This window comes from Stegastes partitus, unplaced genomic scaffold (assembly GCF_000690725.1).
Source record: "Stegastes partitus isolate 25-593 unplaced genomic scaffold, Stegastes_partitus-1.0.2 Scaffold1261, whole genome shotgun sequence".
In the NCBI taxonomy this organism is placed as follows: domain Eukaryota; kingdom Metazoa; phylum Chordata; class Actinopteri; family Pomacentridae; genus Stegastes; species Stegastes partitus.
The window spans coordinates 117,232-137,264 of NW_007578992.1; the positions used below are offsets into that span (position 1 = coordinate 117,232).

The following is a 20,033-nucleotide window of genomic DNA, read 5'->3' on the forward strand; positions in this document are numbered from 1 at the left end:
GATGTGTTAGAATTGACAAAGCCACCTGGCTGTGTGAGAATCCTAACGTGTGTGTCTGTGTGTGGTGGGTCGGCAGGTCTGGCGAGGGCCAAGTCCGTCCCGACTAAAACGTATTCCAACGAGGTGGTGACACTTTGGTACCGGCCTCCGGATGTTCTGCTGGGATCCTCAGAGTACTCAACACAGATCGACATGTGGTAGGAAGCATACAAGGACTTCTACTAATGCTTTTTTTTACATTTACAGTGGATCAAATGACTGTCAACCGCACAACACTTTTCTGTTTAGTTACTAATGTGTTGTTTTAGATCACATGAATCCCTGTGAACCCTCCCCTGCATGTTAGCTGATGTTGTGTGCGTGTCTCTACAGGGGTGTCGGCTGTATATTCTACGAGATGGCTGCGGGTCGGCCTCTGTTTCCAGGCTCCACGGTGGAGGACGAGCTCCACCTCATCTTCAGGCTACTGGGTGAGCGTCTCCTGCCAGAGCACATCACCACAAGTGTTTACCTGTTCAACCTCATGTGGCAACATATTGCTCAGTACGTCTGATTGGTTGTGACTGTGTGACTTCAGGCACACCCACAGAGGAAAACTGGCCGGGAATCTCCTCCATCGAAGAGTTTAAATCCTACAATTTCCCCAAATACAAACCACAGCCGTTAATCAACCACGCCCCCAGGTACTGCGGTCTGTGTGTTTGTTTTTCTGTGCGCCCGTGTTCTCTGTACATACAGTGAAGGCTTATATTCTTGAGCGTGTGAGTGTGTGTGAGCTACAGACAGGAAATCCTGTAGAACATTTCAGAGATGTCTGTCCACTTCCTTCCTCCCATGAGTCCCCACATTCCCATCGGCCCGTGCTGCAGGCAGACAGTAAACTGTTGCTCTTCTTTTTCGTCTTTAGGTTGGACGGTGAAGGCATCGAGCTGCTGCTGTCTTTCCTCAGAGTGAGTGTTTACTTCCGTCACAGTACCCAGAATGCAACTCACTCTAAACTGATTTATGTTGCTTCGTGTTTGGTTTTCTCATCCTTAAGCAGTGTTACATATGAAACTAATACATTTTAAAAACTGTTGACTGTTGAACCCAAGCAGTTTCTCTGTGTTTTTTTGCTCCTTTCACATTTTGACTCGCTGTGAACTCATTTTTCCTGGAGTTATAAAGTCCTGCATCGCTATGGAAACAACCATGACTAGAAGGAGAAAGTACTCAAAAATGTATTATGTGCAGCACCATGATGCCGTGCATCATAAAAAAACAAAAACAAAATTTCTTTAAATATTCATTTACTGCATCTTGCCTCAAATCTGCACACAGTTTGAGAACCAGCGGTCCAGCCTGTGTGGATCATTTTATCCGAGTGTGTTTTCAGCTCCAGCAGCATGAAAGTTGTGTTATGTTTAGATGCTGTCAAACTTGGCCAGCAAAGTAACGCTCGCCTCACTTCAGTTTGCTGTGTTTATAGCTCAGCTAATCTCGAAAAGCACTTGGACAGTGACAGGAGTTATGATTTCAGACCAACGTACAACCGCCTGTGTTGTTACTTGAAGGTTTTGTCACAAGATGACGCCTAATTTAGCTTCACTTGCTCAAGAAGTGGAGGTAGGGGACACTTAAAAACCCAGTCATATGGTGGAATACATTTGTTATATTTCTGCTGTGGCCGTGCAATACGTGTTTTTAGTATTGATTTATTTCCTTTTTAGGCCCGTAGTGCATCTGAAACGGTTTCTAATTTTATTTATTCGGGTACCCGTCTTTGCCTTTTTATCACTTCCAGGTTTTTGTATTTTTTTTATTGTGTCTGTGCTCATAATTTCATTCTAAGTTCATTTTAATTTCTTTTAAGGCATTAAGTAGTGTTAATAGTATTAATTAATTAGTGTAACTAACTTTGCTTGAGTGGCTGTTTTTGTTGGCAACATGATGAATATGTAAACGTACAAATACAAGAACAAAAAAATGCTTTAATGCTCGTGGTTAAAGACACAGAACATAAATCACAACATCATCCTCAGATCACATCCGCCTGTAGTTGTGTGTTGTATGTTCAATATTCACGTAAGCATCATAGGCATGGATGTTAATGTTCGGTTACTGCCAGAACTAATTCATCTTCTGTTTGTTGTGAGGAAATGTCCCAATATAACTGTGTGTTTCCCCACAATAACAACTCACACAACACGTTTCAGTGAGTCTGTTCTCCACCGCTGCTGCTTTATTTGCGGTTCTATTCCTTCGGTGCCAGTTGTAGACAACAGGGGGCGCAGTGCTGTCAGTGTTTCCCTTGCCACAGAATTTTCAGTGAACAAACACATGGTTCCTGTTTCTAGCGTCTTTCACAATGTTTCTAGGTGAATTGCTGATTGCAGACATAATAACAACCTACCGCAGCATTTTCTGCTAAAATCACAGGATGATTAATGCCATCTGTTTTTGTCTCCGCAGTACGAATCCAAGAAGAGGATTTCAGCTGACGAGGCGATGAAGCATTCCTACTTCAGGCAGCTCGGGATGAGAGTGCACACGCTGCCTGAGAGTGAGCACACGCGGCTTAATAAGGCTGTCTGTCTTTGGCTTTCTCTTTTTTTTGTCTTGCTACCTACTGCAGACTGAAGCTCTCCCCTGTGTTTCAGGCGTATCATTATTCACATTAAAAGAAGTGCAGATGCAGAGAGACCCCGGCTACAGGAACTCTTCGTACCCGGAGTCAGGTGGGTGAGGAACACATGCAGACACTTCAGCACCTCAGCTTGTTAGACCATAAACCCTCTGAACGCCAAGCAGTTTCTACCTGTTTTTCGTTCCTGTCATATTTTTTTTACACACTGTGGGCTCGTTTTTCACTGTGATATAACATACTGCATCTCTATGGAAACAGCACAACCATGGCTAGACGGAGAGAGACAGTTAAAATACAAAACAGAACTAACGAAACATGTTGCCAAGGTGTGTGCAATACTGGAGAAAAAAGAGGTTACTGTGCATACTATAAATATTTTAGTAGTTACGGTTTTAATTTGTTTCCTGTGTGCTCTTTGTAAACACCGCCTGCAGTTCAGCTGAAAAGTCCCTGAATTTCTGTTCCATGACTGTAGATCGTAGCTGAGTCAGTAAGAACTTCACAGGTGCCAATTCTGCTGGAGAAGGAAAACTTTTTCTTTTTTTTTTTTTTTTTTTACAGAATTTTTTTTTTTTTTTTTTTACAGAATCTGGTTCATAAAGGTGTTTGACTTTGGTGAATTTTGAAATGAGACATGCAGGATAAGGTAGTTTTGAAGAAATGCCACGATTTTCTGCCAAACTACATGTCACCAATGAGCAGTTTAAGGACGATTGGGAAGTTTAACACCCAGCGATTGTCTCTGTTTTTAGTTTCTAGAATGGTGGAGTTTGGGTGTTTAAAGTGAACCCTGCTGGTAGAAGAAAAAAGTTTCTTGCTATATAAATATGTCACAATCATCAGAAAGCTGACTGAGACGGAGGCTTTTCAGTGTTGGTTATATTTGATGATGGTCGTTGAAGGGGCACGCCAGTTATTTACCATTAAAGTTGGACACTCACAAAAGGCAGATTAATAAAAGCAGGACTAAAAGCTACAGATATCCTGACTTTTAGTGCCTGGTTTAGCTCAAGTTTATACGTTTCTCATAATTCAAATAGAATAGTTTAGAAGAGTCGGATTCCTTGTTACAACTAAACTGAGCATCATGTGTAAAGTCAGAGCTTCCTCATTTGGCAACAATGTCATATTGTGTAAACCACACGGCATTGTGGGTATTGTATTTTTAAGAGTCTTCCTTCTCCTTCCAGGTAACGGCAAGATCAACAGGAGGCAGAGCATGCTCTTCTAATGCTCCATGAAGAGGATGCTCCATTGGCTAAACTTCATCACTTCCCAGCAACCTCTCGCATGAGCCCACCTCCCCTCGGAGTGACGACCCCCTCCCCTTAACCTGCACGCACACACACACACACACAAAAACACACACACACCCCTCTGAGCGAGTGACTCTGAGTTGAATCTATTTGGAGACTGTGTTTATTTATTGGGGGGGCAGGGTGAGGTTGAATTTTTTGCTGCTAAACTACTACTGTCTGTATTTAACACACCGTGTGTGTGTGTGTGTGTGTATGTGTGAGTGTGTGTGTGCACGTGATGTGAACTCGAGACGCCATGCACAGTTGAGCAGTCAGTAAGGTTCCTGTTGTTCTTCTTCTGACTATGATTCTCCGGCTTCTTTTGAGTTAGAATTCAACTGATGTTGATGTCGACGCTGTGATCCAAGTTGTTGTTCTTGTTGTTGTGCTTGGAGACTGAAAGCTTCAATTTCTTCAGATTTGTTTTTGTTTTTTTGTTTTTTAAATATGTACATCTACATATATATATATTTGGAGATTATGTTTTGTTTCTCTTCGAGCTTCCGTGACTGAACTCTTCAACATTTCCAGGTTTAGAACGGCTGGAACATTAGATGGTGTTGGATGGAGGGAAAAAAACTGGTTCCTCTGGATTTCCCATCGTCGTTTTTCCAAAACATTTCAGATGGACTCTGTTTTCAGAGGGCCCGCTGCCCTCCAGGGTTACAGTCAAAGTCAGAAAGCATGACCGTAAGTGGACTGACAGCCGAGGGGTTAAAGAAGCACATGCGGAGCCCAGTCAGCATGAGAACATCCAACTTTTGGTTCTTGGGTTCCTTTTGACCGTTCTGGCTCAGCAACGGGACCAAAAGTGAGGCGTAGGGGAGGCAGACAGTTGGGAAGACTCGCGGAAAGATGATGGAAGAGGAGCACAGGAGCTGGAAACAAAGTCACGTGACGTCCCACAGGAAGCCAGCAAGCCTTCCCTAAAACCCCTCTCACTAAACTGCCAGGACTTCACTGCTTGTTTTCTTTTTTTCTTCTGAAAAAAAAATGCAAACTACATTTTTCCTGCTCTGTGTACATTCAGAGATCTCACTGCAGTAACTCTTTGTTTTTAACTTGCACTTCAGTGTGTGTGTTTTTTGTTTTTTTTTCCTTTTTATTTTTTGAATCAGGGACACAGGCCTGGACATGGCCAAGTTTACCCAACAGTATTAAGATATGTTCTCTGTGTCTGTGACCTTTGACCTCTCCTTGTGAAACAACAGTGTCATTGTGGCATGTTTTCCGGAGGTGGGATCGCGTGTTGGAACTGTTCATAAAGCAAAATGGTTATTTTCCACTTGACGTCGGACCACTGCCCTCTCCAGCATTTGTACAAACAAAAAAAAACAAACAAAAAAAAGAGATTTCAAATTGAAATTTTAGATTTAACTGCCCGCTGTGTTGTTTGCAACTGACAGTGATGCTACAGATGATGAAGCCTGTTGAGAAGTCTGCTTTTGAGGACATGTTTACTGAAGCAAATGGAAGATCTCCCCTCATCGCTGTTACAAACGTCTACTGCTGTGAGATGCGTTCCTGGTTTACTTTAGTTGCATTATGTTATTTTTCTCATTGCTGGATCAACGTCGGTGTGGCCTCATGTGGTCCACATGTTTCCAGGAGTTTCATTGCTTTCAATTAATCGTTTAACACTTTGGTAGATATGAGGTATTGCAGTAAAATGGGAAAAATAATGCAAATTTCATGTTCGGATGCTAAGTATTAATCTATAGCAGCAGATTAGCTTAGCTTCATTTCACACAAAGACCTGAAAACAGTTGGAAATAACTGGCATAATCTGCCCACCAGAGCCTGTAAAGCTTACTAATCAGCACTTTTTATCCTCTTTGATTACTGAAGTGTAAAAAAACAACAAGTTGCAGTTTAGGTTATGTGCTGGGCTATTACATAGCGAACTGTATTGACTTCAACTAGCTAATAGTCTGGCACATAACCCTCTTTAATGTCACAATTTGGCATTTTTACACTTTGTTTTTTGTACACATGTAAGACTACTGAGCTTTAGAGGTGTTGGTAGGCAGATTTTGTTTGCATGCAGAGCTAGCTTTTTTCCCAGATTTCAGGCTTTATATATTTAGCTAAGCTAAGCAGTCGCTGGCTCCAGCTAAATGTTTAGCGTACACGTGTAGTATCAATCCTTACATCTGACTCTCGGCACAAAAGTGATTAGGCACATTTTCAAAATTTCTATTGAAGTATTACCAGTAAACATCTAATTTCCGTTGAAAAACAAGCCACCATTTTGCAACAAAATTCAACAGTCACATGGTGGAGAGCAGTTTCTACACTCACAGTGATAAACATAGAAGTGAGTGCATAAACGTCACTAAACACCACCAGGAGGGCGCCGACCATCACACAGTGAACACGAAAGAGGATCTGAGGGAGGTTTTCCACTTTGTGCATCTTGTTTGCTCAACATTTAAAATGTCATATTTATTGACTGTTGAGATTTAGAGGTTTTGTCTGAGCGACACTAGAGTTCTCTGTTACAACATACTGAAAAGTGCTGCAGGCACTGCTAATGCTTGATAAATTCATTAATAGCATTAATTAACTTTAACACAGTTTCCAGCTGGTAGTGGAATAATCCTGTAAACATTCTGTGTTTTAGTGAACTACGGTTCAGTCCACACACGGTTACAACAAACATACTGTGAACAGCTTACATTTAAAACAATCTACCACTTAATGTGTTCATAGAAAGAAATGCAATATATTAGTGGTAGATAGCTTGAAATGTGTTGACCCATTGCTCTACAATTTGCCCCAGAGCACCTTTAAAAATGAATCCTTCCTGCCCTCATGTTGTGTATCTACACGTTCAAATGTTTCACTGGAAAGATTTCTGAACAATTTCTCTTCAGTCAAACGTAAGGATGCAGGATTATTTCCCCGCCAACCGCAAACTGTGTTTCTGCTAATACGACTTTTTGTACACGAACAGCAGTAACATGCACGAAAGGAGATTTCTGTAACAGCTAAATATTTATCATTGTTAAACTGTACTTTTTCAACAAAAAAAAAACGTATGAATGACCTAATTTTATGTGAACATGTGTGAGCGTGCGTGCGTATGAGTGTGTGCCTGATGCATGGAAGGCCTGCTGTGTTGTGAACTCGACCTCTCTGAAACACTGAGCTGCCGGTGAACAGTTGGTGTGTGACTCTTTTTACTGGAACTATTTATTTCTCATAACCATCGAAAGTAAATTTAAACTGTTTCATAAACGCTCTGTGCAGCTGTCGTTCTTTGAATCGTGTTATTCCCAAACTAAAAATGAATCCACTAGTTCAGAGAATTCATTCATTTTTATTCCAAAAAACAGTAAAATTCTTTTTTTTTTAAAAACTGCTGAAAACAAGCAAATCACTGAGAATACACTTCCATTAATTTCACTATAAAAATAACCAGGAGCCGTTGTGCAATTGTGACCTGGCATGTCTATTAAAGCTTAACACATTTACATTAATCTTACATTATGGAAGGCACAGCTGGTACAAGGCTTAAAAAGTACAGTGCATTAAAATAAATTTGGGGAAATTATACAGAATAAAAACAAAAAAAAAATCAACTTCCACAGCATTTCAGCGCTCTGGCTAGCAGCTGCTCTGCTAGGAGTCAGTGAAGGTTCCATCTCATGTTCACATTTCCAACTCAAAGAATCAAGATCTGGACGTTGTGTAACAATAATCTTGAGACCTGCAACATCCAAAATTGTGCAAATTTGGGAGATTTGGTCTCTTAAAGGGAAGTCTGGGCACAGGAGAAAAGCACGATCTCGTCAACCTCAAATTCTTTACTGGCCTGCGAAGCCTGTAGCGTCTAATTATCCAGTTATAATTCCATCCTGATCAAATGTGGGGAAATGCTTTGCTTTCTTTGCAGAGAATGAGATGAGAAGATTGACACATCGCTCATATCTGTGCAATCAATATGAAGCTGGAGCCAGGAGGCGATTAGCTTAGCTTAGCATTAAGACTTGCAGTGGGGGGGGAGACACCTAGTTTGTCCAAAGGTAAAATCCACTTAGCAGCACCTCTTGAAGCTCATTGATTGTAACTGTATATGCAGTTAAATGCAGCGAGGAGCACACAGACCTATATCTATATATATATGTAGGGGAGAATAAACAACCACTCAAAGCACAATACAAGAGAGCCAGCTCCTCAGTCACTGAATCTGCCAGTCAACTTTCATTTATCAGTTAAGCTGATCTTTTAGCTGCTGCTAGTTGGATTTTGTTACCTTCTGACAGAACAAAGCTGTCTGTTTTCTGGTTCCTCTATGGTAACAGTCTCCTGGCTGTAGCTTCATTTCATGCGTACATTTGTCAGAGTGTGAACAGTCTTCTTGTGGAACTCTCACCTTTTGCAAGAAAGCAAAATTTTGTCCCACATTTAATTGTATGGCAGCACAACAAGCACTTCTGGAAGCTGTTCTTGAGTCCACTAAGAGAAGTTCCTGTCATTCTGGATTACACTTGTACATCTTTCTGGCTCAGTGAGGGATCATAATCTCATAAATCCTGACAAGGACTTCCTCGGATCTTCTTCGTTTGAGTCAAATGTGTGGATATGGAGATCAGTCAAGTCAGGGGGAAAATAGCAAGGGCATTCATAACATGTTAACCAGTCTATATCACTGGTTTGACACAAAGTGGAAGGAGAAGGGTAATAGAATGAGATGAATGTTGAAGTCTGGCCTTCACTTATTTCTTTGTATGAAAAGAAATTTAGGTATTTATGTGCTGAAAAAAAAACAAGCAAAAGACCAAACACAGATGTTAAAGTTGACCTGCAGTAAACAAACATAGAAATAAATGTCCAATGCAAATACTCTTCTCAGAGAGCAAAGCTTCAGAGTGAAGCTCCTGTTTCTTCCGTAACAAATGCAAAGGAACAGGTTTAAAAACCAAATGGTAACTGGACTCAGATGGAGTCCAGATCCCGTGTGGTTCATCTTGACAGTTTAATGATTATTGGTTTGGTTGGGATTTGTGCCCAGCTCTGGCTGCTTTGGCCCAGTTTGCTCTTGGAGTTCGGTCTGGCATCAGGACTTGTGGGAGGTGGAGGAGAGCAGCAGAGGAGAGGCAGCGTCCACGCTGGGTAAAGGCATGGGAAGGGGTCCATTCAGCAGAGTGGGGAACTGCAGGGAGACAGGTAGAATTAGACGTGGAAAAAAAAAAACTAAACAGCAATGACATTTTAGCTCCAAACACAGTGGTGCACAAGGTTTTTGGTTGTTATTTTGTTAGCAGGAAACTTCAGAGAATCTGCACGAATCCTGTCAGATCTCTGGTAGAAACTTTCTTAAATTGTACACTTTACATCAAAGAGAGTGTTCAGAACCTGAGATGAGGTTACAGGCTGCATTTCTTCTCCCAAACACTGTCATTTGACACTTTCCAGGAGGTGAAATGAAAAATGAAAACGCTAAATCAGGTCGATATAAATTAATAGTAGCTACAAGGACATTTGAAATATAACCTTGGCAGTGTTAGCATCTTCTAATACGTGGACTTTCCTTCTCCAACCAACCGAGGCCCAATGCAACATCCATCCATCCATCCATCCATCCATTATCTATACACCACTTAATCCTCACTAGGGTCGTGTGGGGCTGGAGTCTATCCCAGCTGACGAAGGCACACTTAGAGACAGACAACCAAGCACACTCCAATCCAACAGCTGATTGCAATATTTGTTTGTGTACGTTTTACCACTGTGTGAAGAATATACTGTGGGATTATGGCATCTTTACCACTTATGTTTTTATTTCCTTCTAATTTGGGGCTCCATATGTTGGCAAAGAGGTGGAATGTGAGTGGAGATGAGACAGGCCATGCAAACATCTCTGATCCATTCATCCATGTCGTATAACGTAGCTTCCTGTCACTCAAAACGGCCATGACCGTAATTATTTAGAAACTTGATTACAACTTAAACTGTTGCAATAAAAATCCCCCCTGTACAGTTGTCATGAACGGAAAAATTAGCCATATAGACCAAAACTGTTTTTCGTAACAGGCTGTAAACATGTTTATTTCTGCTGTAAAGTTGCACAGTTTAACATGGGGGTCTATGAGGATTGGCTCGCTTTTGGAGCTGCCCTCAAGTGGACATTTGAGGAACTGCAGCTTTTGCTACTTTCACATTCGTTTCCTTTTTCATCCCCAGAACTCGTGTGTTCAACCACGTCAGAAACAGAAGAAGTGGATATCCATTTTGTCGCACCAAACTGTTCCAATAGCAGGTGAGAGAAGAGTAAGAGCTCAAGAGAACCCCGTTTAAACCCTTCTTGCTTTCCCTCCTCTGCACAGCTGACCAGTAATTGCATGCTGACTTACTGAGGGGGTTTCTGGAGTCATGCATCCACGGCTCCTTCATGTTAGGATTTGTTTCCACAGAATCACTGTTGCTGCGGATGATGAAAATGAATGTTCTGTCCAAGCTGGTTGAAGTTACATCAAGAGATTTCTCTATTTTCCACAGCACTCATGTTTGGTGGACAAAGTAGATTTTAATACATCGTGAGCACTTTAAATATAACAGCGCGTCAGTGTTGAGGCCAGATCCTGTCGTGGGGAATACAACGCTGGGCATTAGACGCTAAACAGTATATTTGGGGGGTTTAGTGTGTATTTGTGTGTTTGTGCTGGAGAGCTGACATGGGTGGGAGGAGCTCCTGACCAACTAACCCTCTCCTTTTCCCCCCCCGAGCCAACAGGAAGTTGCCCCCTTTTCTTGTCCACACCAGAACGGAAACATCTGTAGCTTATTTTGAAACCCTGGCACACGGTGAATCACGCACACACACACACACACGGAGCCGCATGAAAACAACTGCAGAGGTAAATCTGCAGTGTGAAATGACTATAAAAGGCCTGTAGTTAGGAGGGAGGGACTTGCTGTAAACCGAGGTGGCTCGTAAGCAGACAGAGGTTTTGTATCCATCATCACCAAGTCTGTTTGTCGTTTTGTCCATTAGAGCCATTAGAAATGAAACCGCTTGAGATGTTTTTTTTTTTAGAACACACTTTACGGTTTTGTGTAATTATCCATAAACATGTTTTCCATCATTTCAGAGACAAAACTGGGGCATAATCTGAGTCGGTCGCATAGATAGACTTAGGAGAACCGGCTCACAATGAAGTGGAGAAAAATAAGCAAAATCCTTCAAGGGGAAGATGTTTTAACTCACTTTATCCTCTTTAAGTTGGAACCACCCAAAAATTAGCAAGTATTTTATCATGGGCTTCACCAATTATTGGCAAAATGAGTTTCACTTCCAACAATCAGTATTTTTCAGATTATCTGGCGTTTTTTATAATCAGTTCCCAATAAAATTCAATAAATTAAAAATGCTCTGCTTCGGCTCTGATGCAGCCTCCTCGTTTTATCTGTAATCACTCTATTGTCTAAAGTTAAGCCCCGCCCACATCACGATCTGATTGGCTGCATGTCATTAGTAACAGCCAATCAGCCCTGGAGGATAAATGTTGAAAAGTTTTCTTTTAATTGAACAGATGTAAAACAAATATAGACAAATACGCTTCAACCAAGTTTGGAGTTTGTCTTATGAGGAATTTTGACACAAACACTTTTTTTTTTTTTTTTTTACTGCAAATCAATTCCAGCAGCAGCTACCAGTCTCCTTAAATACCAATGATCAACCCTGAAAGAACCATAAGGATGGACCCCCTAATTTAGACAGTGACACAATAGTTGTAATGTTCCCTCTGTACACCGCAACAGTGGAGCGATCAATATGTGATTAAAGTCAAGACTTTCAGTTCATGGGTTTTAACACTTAGGAATTACAGCCATTATTTATCTGATTCCTCCATTTTCAGAGTTCTACATAATCAGACAGTGGACTGATCGTATCCAGGTGTGGCCTGCTTCTTTGTCGTTTCATGACAAATTAAGGAGATAGAAGTCTGGAATTTGTAACAGAAGAAGCCACATAAGCTACTTTTGAATAGCTATCGGCACTTTTTCCTCACTGCTCAGTCACATGGCTCCTCATACAGACTAGTTTGATGAAGGTTCTTCTGTCTGACTAATGTAGGTTCGGTACAGGCAGAGGATAAGATTAGAGCTAGTTGAGCCTAATAGGGGTTTAAGGATTGCTGGCAGTCATTAAAAAGTCCTCACATGCTCAGAGACATAAATAGATGAGTGTTACCTGGAAGAAGGGTGCGTGGCTCTGCAGCTGGGCGGGGCTCAGGGGTCCCACCGGACTCAGGCTGGACCAGAAACGGATATTGGAGAGGAGAGGACTGGGAGTGAGCAGCAGACCAGACGGAGTCTACGTAGACAAAAACGAAATGTCAGGGGAATGAATACGACGGGAAGGAGCTGATGGTGTTTGTTCTGGCCGCTCACAGCCGGCGGTGAAGCCGTCATGTCGTTCCGTCTCACCCAGAGCTCAAAGCCAAGTCTGCCCTCTAGTGAACTCGCATGGAGCAGAGCTGGCAGACCGTCTGCATGCAGCCTCATGCACTATTCATGGCATCTATTTTCTGTCTCTTCTGTTTAACTAAGACCAGCTTGGTTTGCTTTTCTACAACAGCCAGGAAATAAAAGGTGCTGGAACAACAGTTTGCTGAATACCTTTGTGTTCGCATCCTCACAGCGAATATCAGTGCAGCCGCTGAGTTTGTTAGAAATCCTGATTTGTTTTAGCAGAATGCACATTATCAAGGAAATCTTTCCAAGCTGTTCTGTCAGGTGTGCCCCGGTTGCATCTGGGTTTAAGGTGCTGACCAATCTGAGGACATTTGTTGCATTTCAGTCGTCATGTCTCTCCCTCCTCGTTCCACATCATCTCTCTAGTCAGAGCATGAAATCTTAGAAAATCAGTTTTTCATGTCTCAAACTCTGCCTGTGAAAAGACACAGACCTATGTTTGATCCTATCTCATTGCCAGCCATCGATCGTTGCTCGGTCAGGTCATTTCTGTAAACCATTTGATGTTTTTTTTGTGTATTTCAGACCCAGATGAAGCCCACAGCCATCAAAGAGCAGCAACCCTCACAAGCTGCTTTCAGGTGGGATTTTAAAGTGAAAATGGGGGGACAAGGCCTTGAAAAGGGTCCAGACTTCTGAAAAGCATTCCCGTGATTGAAATAGAAGCTGTAAATACTAAAACCAAAGTTTTCACATGAGCTTTATGAGTAATGAGTGAATGGTTTAGCCTCCACTTTTATTTTCCGTCAGTGATGTACACACAGCGGCGTATGATTACTCAGTCTGGATAAGAGCGTCGGCCGAATGCCTAAGTGTAGTCAGACTGTCCTGGTTTGGTCAGTGTGTTGTTGCCAGTGAATCAGGAGCTTCAGGAACATATGGCTTCACTTATGAACCTCCTCCCTCCCTCCCTCGCCTCCTCCTTTCTTTCCGCTCACCTCTTTCCATCTCCTCCCTGTCTGACTTTCTGTACTCGGACTCTCTTGGTCTCACTCCTCACCTATGTATTTGTGAAGGCCGTAGTGTGTGTGCAGTGGTGCTAACACGTGTTGTACCTGTGTGGTGAGGAAGGTGGGTGTCAGGGACCCTGAAGGTAGCGCCGGGCTGTTGAGGGCGATGGAGACGAGGTCACTGCCCGTCAGGAGCAGAGAGGAGGAGGAGATTTCCAGACTTTTGGGTTTTCTGCCTTTCATTGGCGTGCCGTTGGCCAGTCCCCTCCTCTCTGGCGTCGTTGTGCTCTGTGACCTCTCCCTCTCCCTCTGCCCAGATGACAGGTTCAGAGGCTGAGCGTTTAACTCTAACTCATCAGCATCCGCACTCAGGCCCTTCCCCCTCCCCAGAGTGTGGGCGGGGCTTTGTGCCGGGGAGGAGGAGCAGGAGGAGGAGCCGGCCAGCCGAGGAGACAGCCCGGAGAGGTGGGAGTTCTCGGCGAAGGACGGGGGTGGGGTGGAGGGGAGGGAGGAGTGGCCACGGTTGGTAATGAATCGGATGACGGAGGAGCTGTCGTCATGGCGGTCGGACCTGGGTTCAGTCTTGATGGGCCGGTGTCGCTCCAAGGAGCGCTGCAGGGAGCTGATGCTGAAGGAGGAGTACAGGCCAGAGTGGAGGTACTGGTTTCTGTCACCGCCGTCCTCGTCCTCGGCCTCAGGCTCCGATGTGGCACCAACACTCTCCTCACTGCTGCGACCTGACTCCACCACGGCCGGGTCCATCTTCAGGATCTCAGGGAACGACACAAACTTGTAGACAAACTTCTGGCCAATCACCTTCTTGATGATGTTCTGCAAAAGAAACAAGATGAAATGTAGATTAATTTAAAACAGTTCTGGTGTTTTAGCTTCACCAAGACATGAAACCACTCAGACTGCTGTGTAGTTTAAATGTACAGTTGTGAACAGAAGACAATGTATATCATAGAAGTTTCCAATGACTCAAGGTCTTTAAAAGTTAACGCTTGTTCACGGTTGCGTACTTTGTCGTAGTAGTATCTCAGCGCTCTGCTCAGCTTGTCATAGTTCATGTTGGTTTTATTCTTGCGCAGCCCCCACAGCTTGGCCACTTCCTCGGACTTGAGCAGCTTGAACTCGCCGTCATTGGACGTCCAGCAGATGAGATGTTTGTGGCTTTGATCGAGCAGCAGCTGCAGCAGGAACTGCCAGAGAGTGATGGAGCTCTCCATGACACGATGACACCAGAGAGACACCGGAGACCTGCAGGCGAGAATCAGGACTTAATGAGAGAAGTTCAACCATCACGTGTTGCTTTGACTAACCAAGAAGGTACAGCATCCCCAAGAAGGATGTCGGGATACAATGGCCTATATTCTCCTACAGGAAACTCTACAGGATGACTACGACTCTACTCCTGTGCTGTGGCTCAGGTGGTAGAGCGGGTTGTCCTCCAATTGCAAGGTTGGTGGTTCGATCCCCTCCACAGTCAAAGTGTCCTTGGGCAAGACACTGAACCCGAAGTTGTTCCCAATGTCAGGCAGCAGCTTGCATGGCAGCTCTGTCGCCATTGGTGTGTGAATGGGTGAATGAGAAACACATTGTAAAGCACTTTGGATAAAAGCGCTATATAAGTGCAGACCAAGCAACTTTCACATGACAGCTTTTGGTGGTTTTGGTGGTTGATTGCCACCTTTAAACTTATAGCAACATGACCTAAAAAAGTTGCTTTGGTTCGCAAACACCTGCCTGTTCATGTGTTAAGTAGACATGGAGCAACACTAGCATTCATTTGAAAATATTCTTCTGATCAGCTTGTGAATGTGAGTCAAACATTAACGCTTCTTTCAACCATGTTTTGGTCTCTGCTGTCTTCTGAGTAAAACAGATGGCTCTTTAGCTGCTACAGGTTCCACGGCACAGTAGGTTTATCACAGTTTCTTACTAAAGAACTGCTTTAATGCGAAGTTAGACTAGACAGTAATAAGCAAAACACAACAATGAACTAAAAGAGGCTGAAATGCTCAGTTTAAAGAGCTAAACTGCTGAGTTGAGTGATATTTCTATGTAGATTTGTCAGTGTGCAGGACACTTTTCACATTACACATATTTTGTTGATCCAATGTTAATATAAAAAGACTGATCAGTGCAGCTTTAAAATTTACTCCCTATGAAATAAACAGTGTTTCAGTTCAGTGGATGTGAAACCTGATGCATTTGTTGATGTCCCTGGAAATATTATCAAGAAGTCTAATTAAAAATTTTTAGCTCAGGGAAATTAATCATTAGAGGATTAAAAACAATGAAAAAATACACTACATAGAATGTCTACATACAGTATATAAGCTGTCTGGTGTGTCTGAAATTTCACTAATTTCTCACTTGCTAAGACTCACATGATGCAGAAGACATAAAGACACATATAAAGCAGGAAGAGAAGTGGTGTAGGTACGTGGGGAGGAGGAGGATTGTCAGTGTGAACTCAAATGTGGATTCTTCCTCAGATGGAAACTCCACTGAAAACCCCAACACTGCTGGTCCTTTAATTCGTTTTATTTCACTCAGACTGTGGTCTGTCTCACTAAAGAAGTAGTTTCAGGCTTTTGCAAATGCATTTTAGAGCATAACTAGTTAGCTCTTCTTTAAAAGAATACACTCACATCCTTTAAAACAGACATCAACTGTTTGGTTACTTTTACTCTAATGGCAAACTAGAGGCCTTTAGAGACATTGAAGTGAATGTAAAAAGATGACCGACTTTAGAAAACTTGTTTTAGTGAAAGAAGATTGGCTCCTTTGCTGCCGTAACTAAATGATAGCACTGATCTGAAAAGCTGCTGTGGTTAGAGTGTCTGTAACAGGAGATACTACAGATACCGGTGTGAAACTTCCCCCATCACTTACAGTAAGACTATATGCAATACAACAGAAAGTTTGTATTTATATGCGCAAAGCTATGCTATGAATAATATATGTCTGTGTAAAAACCTTCAGAATATTGACAAGAATAGTACTAGAAAGTTTTGTGTTTGTAAGTGCTATTCTAATAGAGATTTCCACATCAGACAATCATAAAGAAACGACCTTTAAAGACGTGTTTTGTTCAGTTCCATGCATTTCTGTTGGTAACCACTATTTATAGATAAAATTAAAACTAATCGATGTTATCATGAAATGTCTCAAGTGTATTATTCATATTAAGACCAGACATTTTTTTGCATTCAATCTGCAAATGAGGGTAAAACTTAATAAGTATAGGCTAATTTGCACAAATGTCCAACAGGCAAAATGTAGTGAAAGAAATACCGAAATATGCATATTAGTCATTTTCATGTTTGAAGAAAAACATCCCCAAATCTCAAAAGTGACCAGAGCATAAATAAAAACATGTTGTGTCTCACTTTAAATTACTTCTGCTCTTTTTTTAAAAACAAAATCTGTATGTACTTATTTGTTGTACTTTCACTTTGAACTGGCTGGTACAGTATTCAGACGGTGTGTATTTGTTTGTGTTTTTACCCCTTCCTGGTGCAAGTTGTGACCAGACATTAGAAGTGTACAATACAATATGTGTGGGTGGAGTTCATTTTTTTCAAAAAGATGTGCAGTTTCACCCATGTTCCATTTTAGTTTATATGCAAAACAACACAAAGGGCTCTATTTATATTAATTTGCTTCAAGGCTGCTTGTTTGCTGTCATGATATTTTTTCTAAATCGGATATCATTCACTCCCATTTGTTTCATCTCTTGCATGTAACAGAGAAAGAAAGAGCGGTCCAGACGTTGGTCGGCTTTCAGATGTTTCCATGGTGATAAAGCAGGATGTGGTCAGTGACCTTCTGCCAAGACAAGCCTAACCAACGTGTTTACCTGGAAACCACCGACTGTCTGTCAGCGTCTGTTTCGGTCTCCGCTCTCAGATCAGTATCTCTAAAGTGCCAGAGTGCCACACACTGTATGTACTGAGAAAAGGGGAAAAAAACAGCTAATAACTGATTAGAGGCAAATTTAATTTGCTGCCATGACGACATGACAGTGCATCAGAAATCCCCCTGGTAACTATTACATCTGCCTCGATAATGGAGAAACGGTGGAGGTGAGGACATGGCAAGAAGTGATGATGGCTCTGAGTGTGTTTATTAAAACAGCGTGTGGTTCAGTAAAACCAGAGTAATCAATTCAGTCTAAAAATACAACATACACGTCTGTCTTTGTGTCTTGGCTCTGATGCAGGAAACAGAACAGCAGAGAGGGGGAAAGTGCATGTGGTGCAAACAATGACCCAACACCATGAACCCACACACAACCAACCCTATTCTAGCTTCCTATTTCCGGCCTGGGTGTGTGTGTGTGTATGTGTGAAGGGATGAAGTAGTGATGTCTGTCCGTATGTCTGTCTAAACCAGGGCTTCCTGTCATTGAGCTACAGGAGCGTCATTCCCGGTGAGAGGTCTTCCCTGTCCAGGAATTCCTGTCACTGGGAACCACCGGGAACAAACAGTGTCTTTGTTTATATGAAGACCACTGTTAACACGTCGTGGATTTAGATGTTGTCTTTTTTAGAGCACCACCTCAACACACACACACACGCACACACACACACACACACACACACACAGACCTACATCAGCAACATATGGGGAATACATTTGTGTCCTGAAGTCAGTCTCTGATCTATGAACACCCTCTGACCTTCCAACATGTCTGAACTTGAGAGAAACAAAGCAGCAGGTAATGATGATTTATGGGGTTTCAGAATCAGTTCACTGGTCCTCTAAGTCAAAGCTCAGAGTTTGACTGTCTGTGAACTCTCTCTCTCTCTCTCTGAGCTCACAAGTCATAGGTAATCAATACATAAAGATTCTCATTCTCCAAATGTGAATCTATCCGATATCAGCTCAGTGTCATCTGTGCACTCTTTAATCCGGCAGACACAAACCAAACCACGCATGACTCTTCATCCATTTTCTCTGGGTTGGGTATTTCTTATGTTTGGAAATATGTCTGTGTGTGTGGAGAGGGAGCAGGGGTTCTGCTGGAACTCAAACGGTTCTTTGTTTTGCACCAGTGACTCATTTTCAAGATGTTGTCTGCTGCCAGCTTCAATCCGGAAGCGCATGGCAATTAGTCTGCGAGGTCCAGACAAACCAGAAAGTCTACTACTAGATTTTTAAAGGAGCCACGGCTGATTTTTTTCCACAGAAGCTGGTACACTAACCTCTTTTTTATTTTTATTTCCACCCCCAAATTTAAACTCCAAAAGTGTTGTTTGTTTCAGGGTTTGTTACAAACCGGAGACCGCTAAAGGCGCGGCTTTAACACCTTTACGCACAGACTAAACTCATTTTACGCACAGGTTTAACAGTTCACGTGCGGCTTTTATGCTGTTTTGAAGGTGTCAGTGGGTTTCTGATCGTTGTGAGGCTTCAGTAAACACACTAACAGCTAATTCAGATCCGCTTCTGTGTCTCCATTACGCACAAGTGCGCACACACATAACTTCAGAAAGTTGTAGATAGAAGGAAACATGGCACCTACCCAGCTGTGGACGGCGGCTGCTCCTCTGTCGTCTGCCGGTGCGTGATGTGTGCGTTTGGGACTTTACAGCGGTGTGTGTGTGCTGTGTTGGGGCTCCATGCTGCTGCTGCTGCTGCCCCGCTGTCTGAAAGCGGATCCGCAGCTTTTCTCTCTCCTGCCTCAGAGCAGGAAGTCGGGACGCGCAGACGGAGAACGGGCGCACTTCCTCTGGCGCAGTATTCCCGTCTGTGTAAACACACACACACACACACACACACACACACACACACACAATCTCTATTTCCCATAAACACACCCCCTCTTTTAACCACACTCTCTCACGTACACACACACACTCAGACCACGGGGCCAAGCCACGCGCAAAGCGGACGCACACACACACTTTCTCTGCACACACTTTAACTCAATAGCCCACAGGCAGACTCGTTCTTTTTGTTTCCCCTCAGACGCTCTCTCTGCCCCCCCCCCGCGCACACGCACGCACGCACACACACACACACACACACACACACACACACACACACACACAGATATTGTAATTGTGACTCTACTCAGCGCTGAGCCAACTGACAACTGACGTCACCCTCTTCCTGCTCACCGGGAGGGGTTCCTGTTCCTTCACACACTCATTCACTCACACACACACACACACACACACACACACACACACACACACTAGGTCAAGTTTGGGCCTTCTGGTAACTTTAAAATGTTGCCCAATCTTTGATTTTTATTAAATAAAATGCATCATATTGTTCAGAGGAATGAATCAGTTTCTGAACTCTGACCGGCTGATCTGTGAAAGCAACTGCATACAGAAGTGAATGCAAAAAACTGTGTTAAATTATTAAATAGAGTCATAAAACTATCTGCTTTGTGCCTCATTTGAATCGTCACTTCCAGTTTCTTTGTGCATGCATGTGTTGCCGTCTCTTTTTAAACTTTTCCTCCTCTTGTTGTACAGCCCGTCTTCCCCTTCTGGATGTAGTTTCCTTTGTTCTCATAAAAATGTAAACATGTGCAGTTGGCTGCAGTTGTTTCAAAATGATGCACCAGCAGAGCAGAGCTGCTGAATATTCAAACACTCAGCTGGAGAGGAAAGGGCCTTCCAAAGATTGTCTATGTTTAAGAAGATAAAC

At 42.8% G+C, this 20,033-nt stretch overlaps 2 protein-coding genes across 2 annotated transcripts in view; one reads left to right on the forward strand and one right to left on the reverse strand.

Moving 5' to 3' along the window:
- cdk17 (cyclin dependent kinase 17) overlaps window positions 1-7,164 on the forward strand; it is a 50,662-nt gene extending 43,498 nt beyond the window's left edge. Inside the window, exons 10-16 of the mRNA XM_008297948.1 lie at window positions 22-197; window positions 373-470; window positions 578-683; window positions 908-950; window positions 2,452-2,542; window positions 2,640-2,717; window positions 3,817-7,164. Coding sequence (XP_008296170.1) covers window positions 22-197; window positions 373-470; window positions 578-683; window positions 908-950; window positions 2,452-2,542; window positions 2,640-2,717; window positions 3,817-3,857 — 633 coding nt within the window. The 3' untranslated portion in view covers window positions 3,858-7,164. The remainder of the gene's footprint in view (window positions 1-21; window positions 198-372; window positions 471-577; window positions 684-907; window positions 951-2,451; window positions 2,543-2,639; window positions 2,718-3,816) is intronic.
- Window positions 7,165-7,230: 66 nt separating this feature from the next.
- On the reverse strand, window positions 7,231-19,181 carry elk3 (ETS transcription factor ELK3). The gene is made up of 5 exons (XM_008297949.1): window positions 18,895-19,181; window positions 14,381-14,618; window positions 13,464-14,189; window positions 12,125-12,247; window positions 7,231-9,082 (listed from the first exon to the last, which is right to left on the reverse strand). The coding sequence occupies exons 1-5, from the start codon at window positions 19,179-19,181 to the stop codon at window positions 8,987-8,989; spliced, it is 1,470 nt and encodes a 489-aa protein (XP_008296171.1). The 3' UTR covers window positions 7,231-8,986.
- Window positions 19,182-20,033: the final 852 nt, after the last annotated feature.

Bases quoted from the DNA above. Each gene is read 5' to 3' on its own strand.
- elk3 (XM_008297949.1), bottom strand. From the start codon at position 19,181: ATGGGAAATAGAGATTGTGTGTGTGTGTGTGTGTGTGTGTGTGTGTGT. The intron at 14,619-18,894 runs GTAGGTGCCATG...TCTCGCCTGCAG, and splicing joins CAGCCGCCGTCCACAGCTGG to GTCTCCGGTGTCTCTCTGGT. The intron at 9,083-12,124 runs GTAACACTCATC...GTCTCCCTGCAG, and splicing joins GCCACGCACCCTTCTTCCAG to TTCCCCACTCTGCTGAATGG.